Source organism: Nerophis ophidion, linkage group LG09, assembly GCF_033978795.1.
Source record: "Nerophis ophidion isolate RoL-2023_Sa linkage group LG09, RoL_Noph_v1.0, whole genome shotgun sequence".
Lineage (NCBI taxonomy): Eukaryota > Metazoa > Chordata > Actinopteri > Syngnathiformes > Syngnathidae > Nerophis > Nerophis ophidion.
Window position 1 is genome coordinate 30,675,731 of NC_084619.1, and position 26,384 is coordinate 30,702,114.

At 39.8% G+C, this 26,384-nt stretch overlaps 1 protein-coding gene across 11 annotated transcripts in view; it reads left to right on the forward strand.

The window, feature by feature from the left end:
* The window catches only part of LOC133559231 (sorbin and SH3 domain-containing protein 1), a 149,905-nt gene that overhangs the window by 82,658 nt on the left and 40,863 nt on the right, over window positions 1–26,384 (forward strand). For 6 of the 11 annotated variants that reach the window (XM_061910796.1, XM_061910788.1, XM_061910798.1 and 3 more), the window contains exons 6-15: window positions 1,639–1,780; window positions 1,991–2,020; window positions 5,292–5,434; window positions 5,562–5,622; window positions 5,765–5,839; window positions 10,350–10,385; window positions 10,509–10,605; window positions 13,980–14,094; window positions 15,237–15,320; window positions 25,960–26,009. In XM_061910796.1, the coding sequence (XP_061766780.1) occupies window positions 1,639–1,780; window positions 1,991–2,020; window positions 5,292–5,434; window positions 5,562–5,622; window positions 5,765–5,839; window positions 10,350–10,385; window positions 10,509–10,605; window positions 13,980–14,094; window positions 15,237–15,320; window positions 25,960–26,009 (833 nt within the window). The remainder of the gene's footprint in view (window positions 1–1,638; window positions 1,781–1,990; window positions 2,021–5,291; window positions 5,435–5,561; window positions 5,623–5,764; window positions 5,840–10,349; window positions 10,386–10,508; window positions 10,606–13,979; window positions 14,095–15,236; window positions 15,321–25,959; window positions 26,010–26,384) is intronic. The other 5 variants (XM_061910790.1, XM_061910794.1, XM_061910792.1 and 2 more) reach the window with 5 other exon arrangements.

Genomic DNA, 26,384 nt, shown 5'->3' on the forward strand with positions numbered 1-26,384 from the left:
ATCAATTACAGGCACTGTTTGTTTGTTTATTAGCTGCTACTCTTATATAATCTATGTAGGGTTAAAAGGGACAATATGTAAAAAATAAATACATCTTTAACTAATCACTTAACTGTGTAATTAATTATTATATATGAATACATACATGTGTTATTTAATGTGTCATTAATTTATGTAATGTACATTTACCTTTCATTATGTTGTGATGTAATTAATTATTGATTTCATGATTTGTTTTTTTTTAATGACACATATAAGTTTTTTTTTTTTAAGTTGTATTTATTTATTAAAAAAATAAAATTTCACTCAGAGTGTGTAAAATGTAAATTGTTACCCGAGACTGTCCAAGTGAAGTAAACACTGTAGGTTAGTGGTATACAGTGCAATCACTCAGTATTCATAGCATTTCACTTTTTTCCAAATTTTATGTTACAGCCTTATTCCAAAAGGGAGAACATTTGTTTTTGTCCCCCAACAAACAATACCACACAACGACAATATGAAAAGTGTTTTTTGTTTTTTTCATTTTGCAAATTAAAAAAAAACACATAAATCAAGCTTGGTACGTCTGACTTTAGGCAATTTCCCCCATTCCTCTTTACAGCACATCTCAAGCTCCTTGGGATTTGATGGGAAGCGTTGGTTTTCCACCAGAATGTTTCTGTACATTGCTGCATTCATCTTACCCTCGAGCCTGACTGGTCTCACAGTTTTTGCCGCTGAAAAACATTCCCACAGCATTATGCTGCCACCACCGTACTTCACTGTAGGGATGGTATTTGTCTGGTGATGAGCGATGTCTGATTTCCTCCAAACATGATGCCTGGTATTCACGCCAAAGAGTTCAATCTTTCTCTCGTCAGACCAGATTCTTTTGTTTCTCATGGTCTGAGAGTATTTCAGGTGCATTTTGGCAAACTTGTGCCAAGGAATGGCTTCCGTGTGGCCACTGTACCTTACAGACCTGATTGGTGAATTGCTGCTGAAAAGGAAGGTCCTCATCTCTCAACAGAGGAATGTTGCAGCTCTGACAGAGTGACCGTCATAATTCTCGGTCACCCTGACTAGACTAAGATGAATGTCGCAATGTACAGAGACATCCTGGATGTAAACAAACACTTCCCATCCAACCTGACGGAGCATGAGAGGTGCTCCTCAAAGGAACGCAAATAGAATTGGATAAAACTGCCCAAAGATGGGTGTACCAAGTTTGTGGAATTGTATTAAAAAAAGACTTGATTCTGTAATTGATGCCAAAAGTATTAAGCAAATACTTACATGTATGTGATTTTTTTAGTTGTTTACTTTTTACTAATTTGCACAATTAGAGAAAAAAATCACATTAGCATTATTGGGTATTGTCTGTCAAATTTAGAGGACAAAATAAATGTATTCCAATTTTGGAATAAGGCTGTAACCTAACAAAATGTGGAAAAAGTGAAGCGCTGTGAATACTATAAATGATATTGGACATGAAACTTCATATTGTCAAAATGTAAAAAGTGACAAAAATAGCTCTATACACTTCCTTTACTTAACACAACTTTATTTTGCCAGTTGCGTTGCGGGTAAAATATACCCATTTACTAACGAAAATAAATCATATACATGGTTTTGTGTATTTCCTTTCACTTTCAGACCAATTCGCCAGAAAGCATAAAAGAAAACCAGGCTCCAACGTCATGTGACAACCAGAACTGTTTGCCATCACCCCCCAGCTCCGTCTATCCATGCACCAGCACAGTTAATCCCACAATAGTCCTGCTGCAACACAACAGAGGTGAGTCACACCAGCCTGTGAGGCAGGGATGGATCTTTTCAAATAGAAAGGTCTAAACACCTTTTTTATTGACATGTCCTTGTCATTTTTTATATGATTTATTTTAAAATGTTAGTGCCTGGTTCTTCTGTGTGGTGCTATTAAGCGATGCTTGTTCTTCTGTATCATTGTGTCACTACTGTCCTTGTCCTTGTCTTTCTTCCACAACAGAGCAGAAAAAACATCTTTCTCATTTGAAAGGTATGCTCTGGATTCTTTGTCATGTCTAATTGTTTTATGTGCTTAAAAACCTAAAATATTAATTATTTATTCATGTAGACACAATTCGTGCAGGCACTAAATCTCTGTTAAACTTGGTATGGATGTGTGATTTGCAACATCCATTGGTTTTAGCATCCAATACAACCCGCTACTCTAATACAATCACATTTTAAAGGGGAACTGCACTTTTTGGGGGAATTTTGCCCATCATCCACCATCCTTATGTGAGACAAGAACACACATGTATTTTACTTTTCTGTGCATTCTAAATAGTAAATAAAACAACTAGTAAGATGATTTAATTGGGATATTGTCCAGGGTGTACGCCGTCTTCCGCCCGATTGTAGCTGAGATAGGCACGAGCGCCCCCCGCGACCCCATATGGAATAAGCGGTAGAAAATTAATGGATGGATGATCTATTCGCCAATTAAGCTCTCTAAAAAACACCCCAAAAACGTTGTATGTGTTTATAGTAACAGGCACATTCATGATAATAATTATAGTATTTTGGTCATTAGTGAGACTTCTTCTGGGATGCTGACTGATCAGATGGTTTTATTTTAGCACATACTAAATGCCTCACTCCTCAGATAAAACATGCTATTTAACAATGTTATGATGGTGGTATGCTGTATTCCATTTGTTGAACGCCAAGTTGAGAGCCATATAGTATCAAGTTGGTACCTTGTGGATTTTCAAAGTTGACCATCTTCCCGACTTGGTGCCACAACTTTTGACTAAACAGGCGAGATACATGATTTATTTTCTAGCATTAACTTTTCAAAACTCAAAGGCAAATCAATAGCCAAAAAAAACCCCAACCAATTGAATTAGCAAGCTTGCTAATCGCTAGTGGTCGGAGGAGCAGTATGTGTGATGTGTCACATTGCCTAAAAAGTACCTTATTTTTCGGATTATAAATCGCCCCGGAGTATATGTCGCACCTGCCAAAAATGCATAATAAAGAAGTATATGTCGCACTGGAGTATAAGTCGCATTTTTGGGGGAAATTTATTTGATAAAATCCAACACCAAGAATAGACATTTTGAAAGGCAATTTAAATTAAATAAAGAATAGTGAAAAACAGGCTGAATTAGTGTACGTTATATACCCGTAAATAACCAACTGAGAAGGTGCCTGGTATGTTAACGTAATATATCATGGTAAGAGTCATTCAAATAACTATAACATATAGAACATGCTATACGTTTACCAAACAATCTGTCACTCCTAATCGATAAATCCCATGAAATCTTCTTCCTTGATGTCGCTTCTAAACAACTCTGCCAACTCCAAAGGTATGCGGCGCTTCCTTTTGTCGTTTTCTGTTGCATATTTCACTACGTCCAGCATGTAATCTGCAGTACATGATTTCCTTTTCGGTACAATTTTTGTTCAGCCCTTCTCAGTTTTTATAAGTTACCGCCGACGTTGAAATGATCCATTTTAATAGCTACGGCAGTAGCATATAGCAGTTAGCATTCCATGACCCACAATGCACTTCTGCCACGACCCTCCCCCGCCGAATTCTTATTGGTTGACGTGTGTGTGACGATTTCTGACATTTTCTTCGTCTCTTCCGCGAATTAGATAAATCATACTATTTTATATTTTACGGTAATGTGTTAATAATTTCACACATAAATCGCTCCGGAGTAAATGTCGCACCCCCGGCCAAACTATGAAAAAAACTGCGACTTACAATCCGAAAAATATGGTAGTTTCTCTGTGTTAGCTCTTACAATCACAATGTCAATATAGCTTGGTTAATATGCAGGTCAAGACATATAAATGGAGCATTGTTGGCTTTTTAAAGATATTTTTTAGAGGGCTTTATAGACAGAATATATTAATCCCCATTACCTGCAGTGCTGGCCATCTTGTACTGACAGTTTTCCCACTATTTAAAACCTACAGAAAAGAGAAATACGTGTGCATTTTTGTCTCATGTACTTTTGTAATTATTGTGGCTAATGAGCAAAAAAGTGAATTTTTCCTTTAAAAAAAACATTTGGCCTGATCTACTTACTAAAATTTTGCATTTATTAAAACTTGTGCAACCTGGTTAGCACACGGACAACCGATTCACTAAACATGTGCACATTGGATTGCGTTCCTTTAAGGAGCAGAATAAGAAATGCAATCTATTTAGCATGTCTGTCCTAATGAATATGCAACACAATTTTTTAAGTTTGCACACATTGTTTAGCGTGCGGTATTTGGATCTTAGTAGATCAGCTCCATTGTTTCTTTGTATCGTCATCATTTTGTCCTTTGCAGGCAGTTATGTCTATTTTGGTTTTCTTTGGGTACTCCGGCTTCCTCCCACCTCCAAAGACATGCACCTGGGGATAGGTTATTGGCCCTAGTGTGTGAATGTGAGTGTGAATGTTGTCTGTCTATCTGTGTTGGCCCTGCGATAAGGTGGTGACTTGTCCAGGGTGTACACCGCCTTCCACCCGAATGCAGCTGAGATAGGCTCCAGCACCCCCCACCACCCTGAAAGGGACAAGGGGTAGAAAATGGATGGATGGATAGATAGACGGATGGATGGATTAAAAACTGAGAACGGTTACTCTTTGACCCACTCGACCTCCTTAGCCACGCTGTTCCTGTTTACTGTACATAAGAAGGGCACACTATTGTAAACATATCTCAGTATGATTCATGTGTTTCTACACATCTGCAAACTCAAACGACAATAGTAAAAATAAAAACAATTGGTAACACTTTAGTATGCGGAACATATTCTAAGTAACAAATACTTAATTTAAAGTTATTTGGACTCTAGGGGAACATATGGGTTGGGGTTTGGGTAACTAATAAGCAATAATTCTGAGGTTATTGAGGGAAGACTCTTAGTTAATGGCTTACTGGTTGTATAATAAGGCCATGCAGAATAAGGCATCAATAAGTACTTAGTAATGACTAATTAAGAGCCAATATGTTACTAATTTTCATGTTAATAAGCAATTAATTAGTGGTGAATATGTTACCCATACAAAAGAGTTACCAAAAATTCAATACAGAGAGGACTATATAAGTGATATAGTGATATTTTTTGATACAGCTTTTCTCAATAGATGGTGCAGGTGTACCTAATATTGAGTGACCATTTTAAAACACACCTGCCTACTACCTCTTATTTTTTAGTTCACATTCCATGGTGTGAAACTGATTGTAAGTTGTATCTTCTTGATCTGTCAGTGTGACTTGTCTCACAGTTATTGTGATGTGTTGGGTTACAGACCCCACCCCAGAAAGGGACAAAAGCCCCGCTCCTGGGAGAGCCTTGGTCAGTCCAGTTGCAGACATGGACGGGAAAAGACTGCGACTGTCGCTGCACTCCCCTGTCCTCAGTCCTCTCAACAGGCCCATTGTGCCAGTGCGGGTGAGTAACACAAGCTACTACTCACACACATGCATCAGTACTCGGTGTACTACTGTACAATATGTTTAGCCCAATCCGGGACATTTTTCTCCTAAACAGGAATATCTTTTGATTTGTGTTTATTCAGAACACTGAAACATCCAAAGACTGGTACAAGACAATGTTCAAGCAGATTCACAAGATACCCGGTAAGAGTCTATTTTCATTCTTTGGATGTTGGAAAAAGTTTTGTGCTCATGTTTCCGTCCTTGTGTACAAAGTATGTGCGTGTTTGTGTGTCTGGGAGCGTTAATGTCACACTGTGGCGTGTCTCTCCATCACTTCACTCAGAGACTATTGAAGAAAACCCATACCGCCCCACCTACATATTCCCCGACAACTTTGACATTCGCATGAAATCCAAAGGTATTGAATAGTAGAACTTCGTTCTCATTATCTTTACTAATCCACACCCCAACATGGGATATTAACACACTTATTATGTACTACATGGCCCCAACCTGACCATGTAAGAATTATATCCATGCATTGATGTTACCACTATTCATGCAGTTGTGTTTGCTTAGTTAACACAAACATATGATGATTATGTTGTGTGTAACTAACAAAATGCATTACTTTACCCTTCATCTTTACTATCATTGTCAGTGACACTGTTTTCTTATTTTTCACTTAAATTATTAATTTGTCCTGCATTTGTTCTAATATTATTGTAACTAATGTTATAGATTGCATGGTTTATACCAGTGGTTCTCAACCTTTTTTCAGTGATGCACCCCCTGTGAACATTTTTTTAATTCAACTACCCCCTAATAAGAGCAAAGCATTTTTGGTTGAAAAAAAGAAGATAAAGAAGTAAAATACAGCACTGTCATCAGTTTCTGATTTATTAAATTGTATAACAGAGCTAAATATTGCTCATTTGTAGTGGTCTGTCTTGAACTATTTGCAAAAATAGCCCGATTGTATCTGAGATAGGCACCAGCGCCCCCCGCGACCGCAAAAGGGACAAGCGGTAGAAAATGGATGGATGGATGGATATAAAAATAACTAAAAACTTGTTGAAAAATAAACAAGTGATTCAAATATAAATAAATATTTCTACACATAGAAGTAATCATCAACTTAAAGTGCCCTCTTTGGGGATTGTAATAGAGATCCATCTGGATTCATGAACTTCATTTTAAACATTTCTTCACAAAAAAAAAGAAATATTTAACATCAATATTTATGGAACGTGTCCACAAAAAATCTAGCTGTCAACACTAAAATATTGCATTGTTGTATTTTATTTTCACAGTTTATGAACTTACATTCATATTTTGTTGAAGTATTATCCATCCATCCATCCATCCAAGTATTATTCAATAAATATATTTATAGAGGATTTTTGAATTGTTGCTATTTTTAGAATATTAAAAAAAAAATCTCACGTACCCCTTGGCATACCTTCAAGTACCCCCAGGGGTACGCGTACCCCCATTTGATAACCACTGGTTTATACACATACAGGACACCTCATTAAGTACACCAGCTGCAAATTCTGCCCTTATAAAAGGGCATTGATTATTGTGCTTAGTTGGCATTAGGGTTGTTAAAACTATCGATACTTCCTTACCAAGTCAATACCAACGCACGAAAAAACCATGATCCTGCTTTTTCAGTAACGTCACTTTTTCCTTAGTGAGCAACATCAAAAGGAACACCATATGTGGTGCTTCCTGTTTGCCCTCTCCAGGGTGGCCTTAACACATGTTCTTGCCTGAAGCCACTCAATTAGGGGACTTGAATTTTGATGGCGGAATGCAATGATTGGTGTTCATAGCTGTCAATCACAGATAGCCCTGCTTTGTGTAGCGATTGTGAAATTTCTCTCTCGGCAACATTATTTTTTCCTACTGCTCTGAGTCTGGCGTGAGCCCAGGTCGTCAGTGTGAGAGTTAAGCGTGCTGACTAGTGCGCTATAAGCACAGGGAAACTCCTGAAGCGCCAGCACTATTCTTGAAATTGACTGGCCTTTGAAAAGTGTGCATGCACCCGTCGTGAAGGAGAGTATTTTTTTAAATGGATGATATTTTTGCATCGTTGGTGTTCTGTTGAGTAAATTTTAAAAAACAAATTTAAACTTGGTTTTCAGGGCGGAGGGGAGGGGATTGTTGAAGTTTGGTGCTAAAAATAAAGTGGGCAACCAAAACTTTATCACCGGTTTAGCTCGGTTGGTAGAGCGGCCGTGCCAGCAACTTGAGGGTTGCAGGTTCGATTCCCGCATCCGCCATCCTAGTCACTGCCGCTGTGTCCTTGGGCAAGACACTTTACCCACCTGCTCCCAGTGCCACCCACACTGGTTTGAATGTAACTTAGATATTGGGATTCACTATGTAAAGCGCTTTGAGTCACTAGAGAAAAAGCGCTATATAAATATAATTCACTTCACTTCACTTCACTTTAAAAAGTGCTTAGAAAACACAGCTTACAGACACATGTGTGTAGTTTGGCGGCACTTTGAACACCACTAGTTTACTGATTTCACCAGGAAGACAAAGTGTTGCCTGCGGGCAATTTGCTGAATGCAGCTCTTTTTTATGGTGGCACGTTGTAGAAATGAAATTAAAAAAACACAAATATTGTTTTATATGCTTGGAGGTTTCATGTCACTGCTATTCTTTTTTAAATGTAAAGTAGTTGACTATTGCTGTCACTTACAGTGTGAGCATATGTAAGTACAGTATTGTTAATTTTGATATACTGGGAGGGCCTCGGCCACTGCTGTCCTTTTTTGAATATATAGTTGCTTGTGCAATTTAAATGATGTGCCAAAAGATGTTAAACCACAGTGATCTGAAGTACTTGATACTTTAAAACACTTTCCAATAAAGTAGTGAATATTTTTGTTTTTTTTGCGGAAATCACGTATCGGTATTGAATACTGAAATCTAGTCATCGTGACAATCCTGTTACAAACTACTTCTACTGTAACCACAATGTGGTTCTACATCACTGAAGAATACAATAAGACAATAGTAAAATATATTCATGATCTTGTATGGAATCAGCAGCACGGTGGAACAGTGTGTGTGCCTTTACAATACGAAGGTCCTGGGTTCGATCTTGGGCTCGGGATCTTCCTGTGTGGAGTTTGCATGTTCTCCCCGTAACTGCTTGGGTTCCCTCCCGGTACTGCGGCTTCCTCCCACCTCCAAAGACATGCACCTGGGGATAGGTTGATTGGCAACACTAAATTAGCCCTAGTGTGTGACTGTTGTCTATCTGTGTTGGCCCTGCGATGATGTGGCGACTTGTTCAGGGTGTACCCTGCCTACCGCCTGAATGCAGCTTAGATAGGCTCCAGCATCCCCCCCCCCCACCCCCCGCCCCCCGCCACCCCTAAAAGGGACAGACAGTAACAAATGGATGGAATGTATGGAATCTTTGAACAGAGTGCAGGTGTACCTAATGTTGTGACCAGTCAAGGAGTAAATGTAACCTTGACTCGGATGAGCGACGAAACGTCTTCTAAGACAAACCAAACGGTCCACTCGCAATAGATCGAAAGCCCTAAGATGACAATGACGAGGATGAACGAGAACAGTCATAGACATGTCAACATGTAGTGTCGTAGTGTCGCCACTAGATCCTGCTGTAGCTCTTTCATCCACTATCTATAAGCTTAATGTGTCCCTCAGTTGAGTTTTGCCAAAAAACATGTGACTGCAACAAATCAAAGTTGGGTCTAGATCAGTGGTTCTTAACCTTGTTGGAGGTACCGAACCCCACCAGTTTCATATGCGCATTCACCAAACCCTTTTTTAATGAAAAATAAAATGTTATTTTTTTTCAAATTCAAGACAAATTTCTATGTTTTTGGTAACACTTTAGTATGGGTAACATAGTCTAAGTAACAAAGACTTGATTTAAAGTTATTTAGACACTAGGGGAACATATTCTAAGTAATAAAGACTTCATTTAGAGTTACTTGGTTAGGGTTAGAGGGTTAGGGTTGTATTAAGGCCATGCCGAATAAGGCATTAATTAGTATTTAATGACTAGTTAAGAGCCAATATGTTACTAATTTGCATGTTAATAAGCAACTAATTAATGGTGAATATGTTCCCTGTACTAAAGTGTTATCATGTTATTTTTACTGGTGCACAAAATCGACCGTGCATGAACATCAATCAATCAATCAATGTTTACTTATATAGCCCTAAATCACTAGTGTCTCAAAGGGCTGCACAAACCACCACGACATCCTCGGTAGGAAAACTCACACCCAGTGGGACATTGGTGACAATAATGACCCAGTGGAACATCACCTTGTTCAAACAACAAAACTAAGACAGTGCATAAACTCACAACAAATTACACACCTGCAAATCAGTCAGCTGTTGCCGTATCTATAATATGCCAACAGGGAGAAGTTTGTATTTACACGATGAGTCGGGTGTGTTTTGATCCCCGCCGGACCCCTAGGGTTCGATCGAACCCAGGTGAAGAACCACTGGTCTAGATGCATGCCCAATAAAAGAAAAATGTAATTACTTCATTCTCTCCATAACACTTATTTTACAAACTATAGCTAAAAAATGTATCTCTCCCTCTGCTCAAACGTGTGAAGTTATGTCAATTCTATTCATATTTCATAGCCAAGGTCCCCCTGAGTGTGCCTGAGCAGCTAATGATTTGCCTTGGCATTGATGCTTCAATCCTGTTTTAGCTCAGTAATGCTTCTGTAAAGTGCTTTGCATTGGCGCTCTCTGATTACATTTTGTGAAACTGCGGTTAAATAATGTGGAAGGCGGGGAAATACAGAAAAAAGGCTTTAGTCTCTTGTGAATTATTTATGTTCTTTTTAAAAGCTGGCTCAGCACACCTACGGATGATAAATAAGTTAATGTATTTACTATTCCTGTTCTAGAGACCGGCCCTAACCCCTTTGGCTACTTGGATGATGGTGAGTTTTGGAATGTTCTATAGTTTCAGATCAGCTGCTACTGCAGCTAGAGTTATGAGTCATTCTATGAGCTGCATATTGATAAAAAATATATCTATACATATATATATCTTTTTGTGAAAGGAGTACCACGATCTCAAAGTGATACAGAGGTTTGTTCAAGAACAAGGTCAATGCCAGTGCCAACACGGTCTTCATCCCTCAAACCCTCTACTAAAAGGTTAGTGTCCATTCCTCATCAATATAATATTCATACAATCAAATTCAAACTTAAAAAAGTTTTTATGAAATTTAAATACACATACCAGACAGAATTGGTTGACCAGCACAATTTGATGTGAGAATGCAAGAGCCGTATAAAACACCCACTTTATCTGACACTGTCAGAAAGGTGCTGATTTTACAATGTTCTTATTACAGTAGTACCTCAATTCATGAGCTTTATCTGGTTCTGCGACGGAACTCTTAGCTCAAAACACTTGTATCTCAAATCAACGTATCCCATTTAAATGAAATTAATTCAATTTATTGATGCTTTTGCCACAAAACAACACAATGTTAACATGTAGCGTGCTTTTTAAAAAAATAAATACTGACTCTTGGAAAACAAATATTGTATAAAAAAAAACATTATATAATGCACTACAAACAATTACAGTAGTTACATAAAGTAATGTAATAATAATATCCAGCATTTACCTTAGAGAGTGGACTTCTAAGGTATCTCCTTCTAGCCTCTTTCTCCGGCATGTACACACCATCAGCAGCTTCTCCATATTTTCATGGATAAATGTCCCCCGTTTGGATGTAATTTTGAAATTTTTGGCTGCCGTTAAGCTCATGTGGGTTTGTTTTTGTGTGATCTGCACACTGGCTCTGTGGTCGCTGCTGGTTTGAATTGCTGGAGCAGAGTCTGGAATGGACGCGCAGGCTAATATAGCACATCTTTGATTCAAGGCAATATATTCTAATATTTTGGTGGATGTCGGACCAATATCCGAAATCAATATTAGATTGAGACACCCTACTTATAAAACACATACGAAATCAAACACAACATATACTTTATTATGTTCCGGTTAATTTTCTCTAACTGAGCCCATTGACTTTCAGTAGAATCGGGTGTGGACTAGGGGTGTAACGATTACGTTTAACAATGATTCGATTTCATTCGATATTTGTGTTCGGCAATAAAAACAATTTTGGATGACACTATACGAAACGATGCAGTGAGTTGAAATGGATTCAGTATCTTTTTAGAAAAAAAATCAAACAGTGGTGACTGTGAAGTAAATACTGGATATTGGACATTCCTGTTATTTTTTATAGGAGAACTAGCTATGAAATAATTACGGATCAAACAAACAAGTAAAGAACAGTTAATGGCCAGTGCATTCACATATTATTTGAATCAAGTGCAACCAACACTTAAGGTTGAATTAACAGGAGAAAACACTTTCTGCTCACATTTTTAACATTCAAGAAATGTTCAATGTGCCCTCGCGTCACCAATGACATTCCAGGTGTGTGAAAGCATGTATGCATTTGCCATGAATTGTGGACCCCAACTTAAACAAGTTGAAAAACTTATTCGGGTGTTACCATTTAGTGGTCAATTGTACGGAATATGTACTGTACTGTGCAATCTACTAATACAAGTTTCAATCAATCAATCAATCGAAAAAACCCTCTCATCCCAGTTGATGGCGTTTGTCTCTTCCTTTCTACCTCCCAAAGTCTTCTTCATCCATCCCTTCTATTTATGTGTTGTTTACTTGTGTACAGAGAGTCGGTGCGTCGCTGTAATCTCCACCTCTGTCATTTCCATTGTGTCGCTCGTATCTTCTGTGGTTTAATGGTGCGGATTTATCATTGTGTTGTGTCGCTTGCATTTATTGTGGCTTTTTCAATTGTGCTGGAGCTTAAAGTTGTGATATTTTTGTGATCCGCCTCCGCTTGGGATGGTTTCCTGCTGGCTCCACTATGGACGGGACTCTCGCTACTATATTGGATCCACTTTGGACTGGACTCTCACCGTTATGCTGGATCCACTATGGATTGGACTTTCACAATATTATGTTAGAGCCGCTCGACATCCATTGCTTTCGGTCCACTGGGGGGGACATATGCGGTCCTCTCCAAGGTTTCTCAGAGTCATCATTGTCACTGTCACCGACGTCCCACTGGGTGTGAGTTTTTCCTTGCCCTTATGTGAGCTCTGTACCGAGGATGTCGTTGTGGTTTTTGCAGCCCTTTGAGACACCTGTGATTTAGGGCTATATGAATAAACATTGATTGATTGATATTGAAATGCTCGGCAGTGTAGAAGGAGAGACACAGTCGGAGATACACTTTTAGACGCTTTTTTAACAAGCGGTAACAAACTCACATTTAAACGATGAACAAACACACAAATTCTCGCGGAACTCTGTTCACGATTGCACACTTCACACACAACAGCACCACCTCTTAAAGGCACACAGACACACATGTCACAGATATTACACTATCGTCTTCTGACGTTTGCTATGACCTTTGTCGACCACCCTAGATATCATTTTTGTTTTTATGACGCCACAGATGGGGAAATAGACTTATCGTGTAAAATCTTTATAATTACAGTACTAAACGTCATATAAAGTCTGCTGTTCGTCAAACCAATGTTTTCCTTTTTCTAGTATTGATAAAATCGATCCATTCTCTTATAAAAAAATCATGGCTCCGTACCTATCTCTTGGAGGACAAACTTGCTGAGCACAGATCAATATACTTGAAATTTAGGACTATAAATCGATCTACAGTACCAATGTATCGATCAATTGTTACACCCCTAGTGTGGACGTACACTGCACATTTGTCAGATAGATATATAAAATGAATACCTGGCTGTCCTCATCAGTCAAAACTGAACAACATCTCATTAGCTTGTTCAAGTATACCTCAATGTTAATGTCGAGTTACGTGTTAGTACGGTGAATACCAGTCTGGCTTCCAAACTTGAAGGGAGTTTTTGTCCCATGCGGCTGCAACTGTTTCCTTTTTATATTGATGTGTTTAGCTGTCATCGCCACTCCACACACACACACACACACACACACATAGGTGCTGGCACAGGATGATGTGCTTGTTGAGAGATGAGTGATGAAGGAGAACAGGTGATGGAGGATTAGAAGATTGGAAGCATTAGCCACTGGAGTGTTGGATGACATGTCGAGGTTCTGACCTTCCTCCTTGGTCACGCCAAAGCAGCCAGTGCCTCAACACATCCTTTAACCATTTAATGATAGTTAGTAGAATGTAAATAATCTGGGTTATTTTCCCCTGGTAGATCATTTTGACCATTTCTATTTCGGAAAAATGAAGAAGGAATTTAGCTTGTTGTTACTAATTAGGCTTAAACATGAAGTGACTTTTCTGTCAAGTCATCATTCAAGGAGTAGAGGGGCTGGATGGATTATTCATCATATTTAGCTTTAAAAAAAAAAAAAAAAATCTTAGCTAAAGATGGTTGCCATGGTGACTACGTAATGAGGATTTCTCTCTCTCGCTCTCCCGTATCCTCTCACACCTCCCTGACTCCCGCCTCATCCACAGAAATGAGTGGGAGCCCCCAGATAAAAAGGTAGACACGAGGAAGTACCGCGCCGAGCCCAAGAGCATCTTTGAGTACGAGCCTGGGAAATCGTCGGTCCTGAAGCTGGAGAGAACGGTATGTTAGCCGCCTTCCCGCCTGCCCCTCTTTCCTTCGCTCTCTCTCTCTCTCTCTCTCTCCTGGTGCATGTCATGTGAGCAGTACCCACTCCTACATCCATCCATCCCCCACGCTCACCTCTGCATCCAAGCTGGTGGCAGCTTCAGCACCGAATTGCCTTGTGGGACACATTCCTAAACGGTGTCCCGTTCCGTTGACAGACGATCACGGCTGACATCGGGGAGGGGGTATCGCTTACCAAGGAGATCCTTTGTCATGCTTGTCTTCAATTTAAGGTTATTGGGCTGAAACGCCTGGCTGAGACAGGATCTCAGGGCAGGCACTGAACATAGATGCTTTGTGTTTTGGTAAGAGGAAGTGAAATGCTAGCCTATAGACATGGCGTTGACCCAAACGTCATTGATTGACAGTTTGATATCTACACATTTCATTTCAGCTTACATAACAGGAAGCTCAGAGGGTAATTGATAATGTAATCATGGTTGTTCAGGAGAACAATCCGCATACATTTGTTCTTGTAGGCTGGCAATTATTTTTGGTGTTGTTGGTGTTGTTGTACTTCATCCTGTGACATAAGAGACCAAATGTCCAATGAACAATTATTTATGTTCCAGCTCACATGTCTGCATGCTCATTCGTCATTGTGTATATGTTGATTGGACAGAATGATCCAGAAATCCTTGTGGTTTTTTTAAAGGATAGGTTCACTTATGTGGAATTAAGAGATAAACCTCCTTCTTATAGCCTTAATTTTGATTATTCGGTTTATTCCAAAAAGAAAACAAAATCCAAAGTGGTAAGGCTGACTTGAGGAGTTAAAGGTCACACTGTTCCATGACCCAAAGCAATGACATTATTGAGTCTGTTTCAATTTGTAATGAACAGATGAAGTATGCATGGATGTTTGTTCATATTGCGTGGACATTTATGGACTGTATAAGAAAAAAGACAAAAGAAATAGACTAAAAACAAATGTCCACTGCACAATGTGAACCTATCCCTTAGCAAGCAGCAGTGAAGTCGAGAGATGTACTGTAATATGTGGCTGTGTTATTCCATGCTGTCTGAACTGTCTTCTCTTTGTCTTTCTCCACCTCCTCCTCCTCCTCTTCCTCCTCTTGTCGCCATGTCCTCTATAGACTCTGGATATATGTCCGGAAGATGTAGATTTAGAGAATGAGCCGTGGTATAAATTCTTTTCAGAGATGGAGTTTGACAGAGCGGTAAGTTTTTGACAGTGTGTCTCCATTTAATTGCATGTGATAACACCTCTGTTCGAATACTGTTTGTCTGTAAATATTACAGTACTTGGATTTCTACTCGCACTTTACCCATCAACCAAATATAATACCACAAATGAGAGTAGAACGGACACTACTGGAAACCGCAAAATTCTCCAAATTCACAAATTGTAATTGTAAAAATAAAAATAACAATCAATGGTGTAATCACTATTGACTTACAATGCATTAGCAAACATGCAGAGGGACTGATCGTCTCCAACCAAAAACACTTACCGATTGTTGCTTGAGCCATGTTATACTGAGCAGCCAGGACAGAGTTTGGTGTGCATTTATTCCAGCTATAGTCTTTTTTGTACGGAGGAAGCTTGATTTACAAACCTAATTGGTTCTTAAAACAGGGTTTGTGAATACAAAAGTTTTTTATATTAAAGCCAATATGAAGCTAAGAAACATTTAAAATATGAATAATGACTTTCAGCCTTGACAAAAGTCCAAATTTTGGCTAAAGTTTTACACTTTGAACACAATACAAAGCGCTTCACAGTACTGTTGATTAAACATAACAACTAGTTCTACATACACACACTCGTCCCGTAGTGCACTCACAGTTAGAAATCACAAAATGATGTAACTTTAACAGCCAAGTTGCTGTAATGATTACGGATAAAAATTATACATCGGCTTTACATTGTTGGTTAATCGTCTTTGCATGCAACGGGAGGGAGAGATAAGTTGAGGAAGGCGGTGTTGACAACGCTGTGGATACCTCTTGATTGTTTCAAACCAAACCTTGTTTGTCTGTTGCTTTCTTTGGACCCATATTGAGTTTAAAAAACTAGAAACATGCGGTAAAAAGGCTAAAAAGTACATAAAAGTGCACGAAGTAGCACTTAGCAGAGTAGGTAAGGACAGCAGCGCTGTGTTAACATAATCAGCATTGGAGATCAATCAGCCCGTCCACAATGGATGGGCGGCTGGGCACAAATCAGCTGCACTGCAGGCACACAATGGATGGATGAAGTGTTCATACACTTATGACATTTTTCGTACATCAAAACATAGTTGTATTTGGCCTATGGTTCATAAATCGAAAAGTTCGTAAAATGAGGTGTCCGTAAATGAAGGCTCCACTGTAAGTTTTAATTGTAGTGGCATCACACGAAAAAGCTAAAGAAAAAGCAACACACTCACTCTGTCCTGTGACTTTTGAGGACTATTTTAACAGGATATACAAATAGACAGTGTTTGAACTCTAAACCAGACTCGACTTTATGGTTCCAGTGTAATCTCTTTTAACCGCAAAACCCACTTGATACAGCTCTCCATTCTTCTAAGTTGAGCCCAAAATATTAGACTGAGATCTATTTATATTCTCTTATGAGATCTTTATGAGCAGTTTCTTCTGTCTGTGGGGCTGAGTAAGATGATATCATCCATATCAAATACACACATCAGTGGTCAAGATTTTCCATTATTAAAGCTCACAATAGAATAGGCCTAATAAAATAGGTACTTCATACAAATAATTCTCTTCCATGTTATCAACTCAACTCCACAGTGACACATTCCTTTTGAGATGCACCCTGACATAGAAATGTATTCAGTATGATATGCGGTTCATTCAGAAGTCACTTGAGACGACACGCGGATGCAGGTCACCAGAACAATCCCAGGCCCTGGAATGAAAACTCCTGCCTGTCTGCCATGCGCGGTATATTTACCAAACTATCTAACGTGAGAAACTGATGAAGACATGAATACAATGTCACGACACATCCAAGCCATAGTTCTTGGCGGCAGACGTCTGTTTCACCGGCCAGACACGATCAGATGTTCTCCTCATTGTCGGAGCACTCCACCGCACCCTGGATCGTATGAGGTGGCACCGCTGACTTCAGCATGAGGTCATGTGCTTCCAGGGGGCCGATTCTGTTGTTCCTATTGACAGCAGTTCCAGGTTAGTGGAAAGGCGGAGGAAGTTTAGAAGTAAAAGGCTCACTCCCAGCCTGGACGGTTGCCAGATAAGCTTGGCCTGATGACTGGCTCCTGCCTAATGTCAAAGTCACTTCAAAAGCGACACCTAGTATGAGCGGCATTTGCCCTTTAGACTCAGCCAGACATACTGACTCATTGGACTTTGATTGACGCATCGGCACGCATGTGTTATTACTGGAAGACGGACGTGACTTAAGGCAGAAAAACGACGACACTTTGGGGCTTGAATGGAGTGATAGTCCTTCATGGCTCTTGTCCAGGAAGCCCTTGGTCTTACTGAGAACCATCAAAGTGCTGAGGAGGACCACTTCTAACAAAGAAGTAGTATGCATAATAAGCATGCTCACTGAAAGGACTGACGGCTGGTTCAAATGTTGGTGACTGTTTTTTAAAAGAGCAGCCTCACTGTAATTACATAAACTGAACTTTCATTTTACCAGACATAAAACAATAATACAGACCAAAAAAAACAATTACTAACATAATTGAATAACTAAATCTAAAGAAACAGTCAAACCAAACTAAAACAAATAATCATATTTTCCCTGTGCAAATAATATTTAGTTTATATATGTTCCCAAATTCTGTGATCCAGAAATATGTATCGACACTTCAGGGGTAAGAACGCATACCTAAATAAACACTAAAGTCATGAAGGACATCGAATACAGTAACACAAACACTGAGCACACAAAATTAAATGAAACAGTAATAAAATATATGATAATTACCTATTGTCTGGAGACTCACTTGCTGCTGTATTATCCCCACAGCAGCTTCACCTTGAACCTTAAGGTTAGGCCAATTAGCACAAGCCTTAAATCGCATAAAACATGCATAACAAACGCTTTACTTTCCTCCCTTACATTTCTTTTACTTTTCCAGGTTTCAAACAATCGTTTAGTGTTCTCCTGAATCAACATAAGCAGCGCTGATTCTGCATTTCCGTCCAAAGCACTCACAACCTTTCCATCTCAATAAAGACACCACCATGCTGTTTAGTCATTATGTTATTTTATTGGAGCAGACGCATTGGCACTCAGCATCAAGGGTTGGATTTGGGGGTTAAATCACCAAAAATGATTTCCGGGCGCGGCCACCGCTGCTGCTCACAACTCCCCTCACCCCCCAAGGAGTGATCAAGGGGGATGGGTCAAATGCAGAGAATAATTTCGCCACACCCAGTGTGTGTGCGACTATCATTGGTACTTTAACTTTTTAACACACCTAATTTATTGCCATCTCATGTGTCTTGTGTGCTGGTCTGACTATAAAATCCCTTGAATCCTTGAATACCATGATATCCGTAAAGGGGAACTGCACTTTTTCGGGAATTTTGCCTATCGATCACAATCATTATGAGAGAGAAGACAACAAAGTGTTTTGGGGTTTTTTTTTGCATTCTAAAATGTAATAATCTGCTTGTTCTAGGTAGCTAGCAATGCAGCTAATGGAAGCAATCAATTCTACCGCTAAATCACTTTTAAAATGCATTAAAAAAACATCACCAATACTTAATTTACGTTCCGTAACCTGTATAATAACCAAGCTGTAGCAACATTGTTATTGTAAGAGTGAACACTGAGGAACTCTCTTTCTAGCATTGTAACACATCGGCATGCTTCGGTATTAGCCGTAAAAGCTAACTGCGGCGAGAGATAAGCTATCTTCTACGACAGCACGGAACGCGTTTGAGTTTGTAATACATAACACAATGCGATAGAACACCAATCTCTATTAATTGAAAAACATCCATCCATTCATCCATTTTCTACCGCTTATTCCCTTTGGAGTCGCGGGGGGCGCCTATCTAAGCTACAATCGGGCGGAAGGCGGCGTACACCCTGAACAAGTCGCCACCTCATCGCAGGGCCTAATTGAAAAACATGAGCAATCGTAGTATTGTATCTGTAAAGTGTTAGCCCACATTTCATGTGTTGTTTGTACACAGCTAGGTAAACAATTTATGCTGTCTGTCATCATACACGCATGACTTGCTGCGTGTATCATGATCAATATAAAGTGTGACTCACTCGATGGTCTCTTTAGTCCAGCTGGTTGGGGACGTGTTTTCTGATTTAATTGGGGTAAGCATGCCATTTATGTCGAAATACCTTGTCTCCAAATTCCACATTTGCCACTCTGAGTCGATTATACCTTGCTCTATCAGCTTTCGTCTGCTCCACAGTATCACCCTCTTCTTCGTGCTCGCTTCTAAAAGCAGCATTTCACCCTTTGTTAATTCAGCTTCAAAAAGATAAGGTTGTGAATCCTCATTTGTCCAAAAATAGTCGTCTTTGTTGTCTGTTACCAAGTCTGCCATGATTAGAACACACACACAAGCGTTTTGTGTCCGTAAGTAAGAACACAGATTGGAAATTGGACGCTCGCTGCTATGGAAACTATGATCAAAACATGGTAAATATTGAAAATATTACATATTTTTATGAACTTGTCTGTTACTACATTTTTATAGAGACTTGCAGTGTGTTTACAAAACATCGATGGAGGGTTTTGAAGTTGTTTTAGAGGGAAGGCTACAACGGTGACTCCCATTACCCGCACGTGTTTTTATATCATCTTTGAAATTGTAATTTAAAAAAAATACGTATGTGTTCTTGTCTCTCATAATGATTGCAAATGATAGGGAATATTACCCAAAAAATGCAGTTCCCCTTTAATAATGGTCATGTTAGTAGAGCGGTCGTGACCATAAGTGTGGCCAATATTAGTTGTATTTTCTTCTTGTCTATATGACATGAATATGATATTTATTTATGATATTTACTTTCCCACCTGAAGTGTAGTGTGGCTTTGCGTGGGGCCCTTACTGTATTTTTCCAATGCGTGCTGGTAGTAAGTAGTAGTAAGTAGCTTTTGAGTGAGTCTTATATTTACGGACCAAAATTACGTTTTCATTTAATCAATAGGAGCACGTGCGTAACAACATTGTAAAACACGAAACATCGTAACACAGAACTTGGAAAAGTGAGGACTGTCTGCCCAAGCTATAATTGGCACTATAATCAGGTAATTTTGGGGGGAAAATTCCATAAAAATAATTGCGAATGAGTAAAACAGGTAGTTTGAGAGTTGTTTCGAGAAAGAAGATACCTCAAAAAGTTACCGAAGTGACATGGTCTTAACTTCTGTCCTCTATAGTGTTGGGTACCGAATTTGGTACTTTAATAGGTACCGAGTGAATTCCGTCAGTGTTACTGGGTATCAGTTCACGTAAAATCTGACAGTACCATATTTTGATACTTTTGTTGCTTGGACATCACGTCCACTCCAGCAACACTCAGAGCAGACTTAGCTAAAATACCTATAGGTAATGTTACAATTTTAAATGCCATCAAAGCAAGTACAAACCCCATTTCCATATGAGTTGGGAAATTGTGTTAGATGTAAATATAAACGGAATACAATGATTTGCAAATCTTTTTCAACCCATATTCAATTGAATATACTACAAACACAACATATTTGATGTTCAAACTCATAAACTTTATTTTTTTTTACAAATAATAATTAACTTAGAATTTCATGGCTGCAACATGTGCCAAAGTAGTTGGGAAAGGGCATTTTCACCACTGTGTTACATCACCTTTTCTTTTAACAACACTCAATAAACGTTTGGGAACTGAGGAAACTAATTGTTGAAGCTTTGAAAGTGGATTTCTTTCCCATTCTTGTTTTATGTAGAGCTTCAGTTGTTCAACAGTCCGCGGTCTCCGCTGTCGTATTTTACGCTACATAATGCGCCACACGTTTTCGATGGGAGACAGGTCTGGACTGCAGGCGGGCCAGGAAAGTACCCGCACTCTTTTACTACGAAGCCACCTTGTTGAAACATGAAATAAGCAGGGGCGTCCATGAAAATGACGGCGCTTAGATGGCAGCATGTGTTGTTCTAAAACCTGTATGTACCTTTCAGCATTAATGGTGCCTTAACAGATGTGTAAATTACCCATGCCTTGGGCACTAATGCACCCCCATACCGTCACAGATGCTGGCTTTTGAACTTTGCGTCGAAAACAGTCTGGATGGTTCGCTTCCCCTTTGGTCCGGATGACACAGTGTCGAATATTTCCAAAAACAATTAAAATGTGGACTTGTCACACCCCAGAACACTTTTCCACTTTACATGAGTCTATCATAGATGATCTCGGGCCCAGAGAAGCCGGCGGCGTTTCTGGATGTTGTTGATAAATGGCTTTCGCTTTGCATAGTAGAGCTTTAACTTGAACTTACAGATCTAGCGACGAACTGTATTTAGTGACAGTGGTTTTCTGAAGTGTTCCTGAGCCCATATGGTGATATCCTTTAGAGATTGATGTCGGTTTTTGATACAGTGCCGTCTGAGGGATCGAAGCTCAAGGTCATTCAATGTTGGTTTCCGGCCATGCCGCTTACGTGGAGTGATTTCTCCAGATTCTCTGAACCTTTTGATGATATTATGGACTGTAGATGTTGAAATTCCTAAATTTCTTGCAATTGCACTTTGAGAAACGTTGTTCTTAAACTGTTTGACTATTTGCTAACGCAGTTGTAGACAAAGGGGTGTACCTCGCCCCATCCTTTCTTGTGAAAGACTAAGCATTTTTTGGGAAGCTGTTTTTATACCCAATCATGGCACCCACCTGTTCCCAATTAGCCTGCACACCTTTGGGATGTTCCAATTAAGTGTTTGATGAGCATTCCTCAACTTTATCAGTATTTATTGCCACGTTTCCCAACTTCTTTGTCATGTGCCGCTGGCATCAAATTCTAAAATTAATGATTATTTGCACATAAAAAAATGTTTATCAGTTTGAACATCAAATATGTTGTCTTTGTAGCATATTCAACTGAATATGTGTTGAAAATGATTTGCAAATCATTGTATTCGGTTTATATTTACATCTAACACAATTTCGCAATTCATATGGAAATGGGGTTTGTATGTCTATACGATCAAACATAAAGTAAGGCTCCACTTTTCAAAATGTGCTGACTTGATGCTAATTTAGATTGGCTGTGTCGTAGACATGCTTCTGATTAGCATTAGCGATTTTACATGGCGATTTCAAAACCACCACATATGGTAATGAAAACAACACATAAGATGCATGTTACAATCAAACAGCAGATGTGTGATAAGTACAATACTAAACGAAAGAAATGACTAGCACATTCAGCTTCATGACAAAGACTACTTCCTTGCGAGGCAACACACCCTAGATGTTAGATGACACTACTGCCATCCAATGTCTTAAAATTGCAACTGCATAAAGATGAGACTCAGAAGTGTAAGAAAACACACAAAAGTTCTTAAAAATTGGTACTAACGATTCAAATGTAAAAGCTACCCATTCCTACTGACGTCTCAATTTCAGTATATTACCACTACCATTTGTAGCCATGTGAAGCAGCCTATCAAGAGTAAGACTGACATCTGTATGTAATGTCCACAGTGTTTCTCTTGGACAATATGAACAAATTGTGGCTTTAGGAGCAGTCTGCAAACACACAGAGTGACAGTTCTGGTCAAACATTCCCATTGAGATACACGAGCGGGGGCTGGAATTCCATACGTAGCTCTGGTCAGAAGGAGTACTTTGCCCCCCTACAAGCGTCAGAGTGACTCCATCTGTTGAACACATGCTGACGAGGGGGCTGTTGCCACACTGTCTCCACGCCGAGTATCATGGAGCCTCCCCCTGACCACCTGACAGCCTCTAAAGGAGGCGACACTGTAAGCCTACCGGCTCATTGTGCTTTCACATTTAACCTCCGTTATTCACTTAACCTTTACCTTTAAGCATTTAACGCGGACGAGATAAGTGGCGCGGGGCATAGCGGGCCTCTCACGCTGGGGGAGCTGTTTGTTTTCATGAGAACATATCAACGTGGAGAAGGTGCTGGAAAGAATGGGATTCATGTTACCATGACCTACTCATGATCGCTATTTTGAATACGAAAGCGGCGCACAGGAGCCGGGGACACCTGTTAGGAAACAGAATTATGCATAAACGTTCTCGTTGCCGCTAAGGCTTGAGTTGCGCTCCGTACTATATACAGAGATCCTCTTTGACATGTTCTATAAGGCAGGGGTCCCCAACCTTTTTTCCACCTGGGACCGGTTTAATGTATGCATTATTTGCACAAACCGGCTTTCTACGTGTGCCAGATAAAAACAGACAAAAAATTAGCTTTTCGCTACAATCTGGAAGTTAAGTCGGACAAAATGCAGTAGTTTATAAATCAACTAGATGAGGCAATTCCTGAAAAATTGCATGTGATTACTCCAATGCTGACAGAATGAAGTATGAATGTAAGAACAGTTTGAATGTTGGAAAGTTTCGAATGTTGAAACATTTGAATTTCCAGGAAAACCAAAATTTGGTTTGGAACTTGGGAAAGACTTAGTTTGAATGTCCAGGTTGAGTGGAATATGTTGAAGGTGGAATGATTTGAATAGGTTGAAAAATGTTGGAATTGTAGAAGTGTGAAAATTGATCATTTATTTGGAATGGGGAAAATGTCCCTAAAAACTGAGATGTCTTGGAAATCCGGGATTTTTTTTTTACAATTTTTGAAAGGAATCACAATTCTTGAACAGGCTGAATATTTTTAAGTTGGAACGGTTTGAGTGGGAGTTGTGGAACTTTAAAAAAACATGTCCCATTCTTTTCAATGGGAATTTCATGGAAATTTGGGGAAAAGAGGGATTTTTGGGGGAAATGCAAATAAATGTGAATTTTTTGAATGAGTAAAAATGGTTGGTGTTGGAATTTTTCAAATCGGTCGAGAAATGTGGAATTAGTAACATTTTTAATTGAGAAATGGTATTAAGGAATTCCTGGAATTTCGGGGGGGGGGGTGTTTTTTGTCTTGATTAAGAGGAATGTTTTGACAGTGGAACAGTTGAAATGGGTTGAAAAATGTGGAAGGAGTAGTCGCCAGAATAAAGGGTCAAAAAGGGTTTGAAAAAACTGGAATTCTGGTCATTCCTGGAATAGTTTCAATGTCCAGGATGAGTGGAATATGTTGAAGGTGGAATGGTTTGAATCGGTTGAAAAATGTGGAAATGGTGGAAGTTTGAAAAATGGCCGATTTATTTTGAATGGGAAAAATGTCCAGGAAAACCTGGAAATCTGGGAAATTTGGGGATTTTTGGAATTTGTCAAGAGAAAGCACGCGATTGGAATGGTTTGAATCGGATGAAAAAAGAAGTTGAAGAATTTGAATAAAAAATAGATGAATTCTGGTGTAGAAAACCAATTAATTGTGTGAATGCTCCAAAGCATTCACACAATTAATGTTGCTGTGCGGCCCGGTAGCAAATGTGTCACGGACCGGTACCGGTCCCCGGACCGGTGGTTGGGGACCACAGCTGTTAGGTAAAGTGATACAAATCGGCATTGCAGAAATAACCTGATTAGTAGATCTGTACTTCAAATCAGGCTTCCATGCTCGTTTCCTGACTACTTTCCAAGCTTTGTGTGCATGCGTGCATGTGTGTGTGCGTGTGTGCGTGCGTCTGTTTGTTTGTGTGCAAGATCTTCCAAGTAGTTGAGGTGCAAGGAAGAACATCAGATTATTCAATGACACACATTCTCTCTGAGTTAACATTTGGCTTTAAAAATAGAACAGAATATAGACCTGATGTCCTGTTCTTATACAGACAGGCTTTTTTTCTGATTGGTTATTAATGATGTTCCTTCCCCGGCAACTAAGTAGAAAGGCATGTTGTGGCAAATGGGACGTCAAGAATGCTCCTTGTCTTGCCAAGGGTTTGGGAAGCGGTTGCTTTGGGGAAGTGGATGTGGTATTAGCAGCAGGGCCAGCCTGGCTGGGATGGGGATTGTGCAATCGTATTTGCAAACAACCCTCGTGCTCATATTCATAGTGCCGGTGTCACGTATGTTATTTTTACCTGCTGTGACGTCCAAAAAGAGGAAAGCAACAGAAACAGCCGCCTAAAATTAGTAGCAGCCTCATTCAGAGTGCTCCTGCTTGTGCACTAATTCGTCACTCTTGGAAATAACAACCCTAACCGTTCTTACACTAACATCTCTAAACACCCACTTTGTCATGTTCACTATTTCTCAAAACATGTATTATTTCATTTCCGTCTTTGTGGCGATTGTAAGAGTGTGTGATAGTGTATCAAATAAGTGTGAGTGTGTAACTCAGCCTGTTTGCACCACCAGCTGGTTAATTGTCCCCCGGTCTGCTCCACTGGTAATGAGAGTGACTCAATACCAGACAAAAGCGATGGCTTCACTGGGAGACAGCCGCCCATTGGTTGAGCCTGTGACAGCCCCCTCACCGCATGGGCGCCCCCTGACTGATGCAAACCCATCCGCCCACTCACTCACACACACCCCTTCCTCCACTCTCCTCACTGCCGCTTTATTCCCTCCCAACTTGCATGTAGGCCAAAACACACGCGTACTCCTACTCCATGCCAAGCCCAGTCCAGAGACGTTAAGAAGCGTGCTGGAGACTGAAAGCTACACCAAGCTAGAAGAAAAGAAGAGAGAATCTGGCCATTGCTAATGTCCCTGCCTGTGTTCTAGCTGGAGGAGACCATCCTGTGGATCTATCAATGACTTCTTTGTTTGGTTTGTTGCAGAGTGCCCCCTCCTTCAGCCCCCTGGAAACAGCCTCCGACCTACAGAAGTAGTGAGTTCATGCTTCTCATTCTCCTACAAATACTTGCGCTGCCTTGCTCCTTCCACTATGCTGATCATTATTCCGGCATGTGGCGGGGATAACTGTCACCGTGAGGTTGCTCAACCGCCTTCACCAGGGGGGACTCCAGCTTCCTGAGAGGAACATTTGAATAAGGCTACCAGAACACAGTGTTCTCTGTAGTGTTGAGGTGCTATGGCTGCTATGTGCACATTTATTTCAAGACATGCAACCTGTATGTCACTGTTGCATAACCTAAAAACTGCTATCTCCTCTTAAATTAGCCAGACTTAACAGCTTCTGGATTCTCTAAGCAGATTCCAACCAAAGCTCTTCGCTAATATATTTTTCACTTCCTCTTTTTGT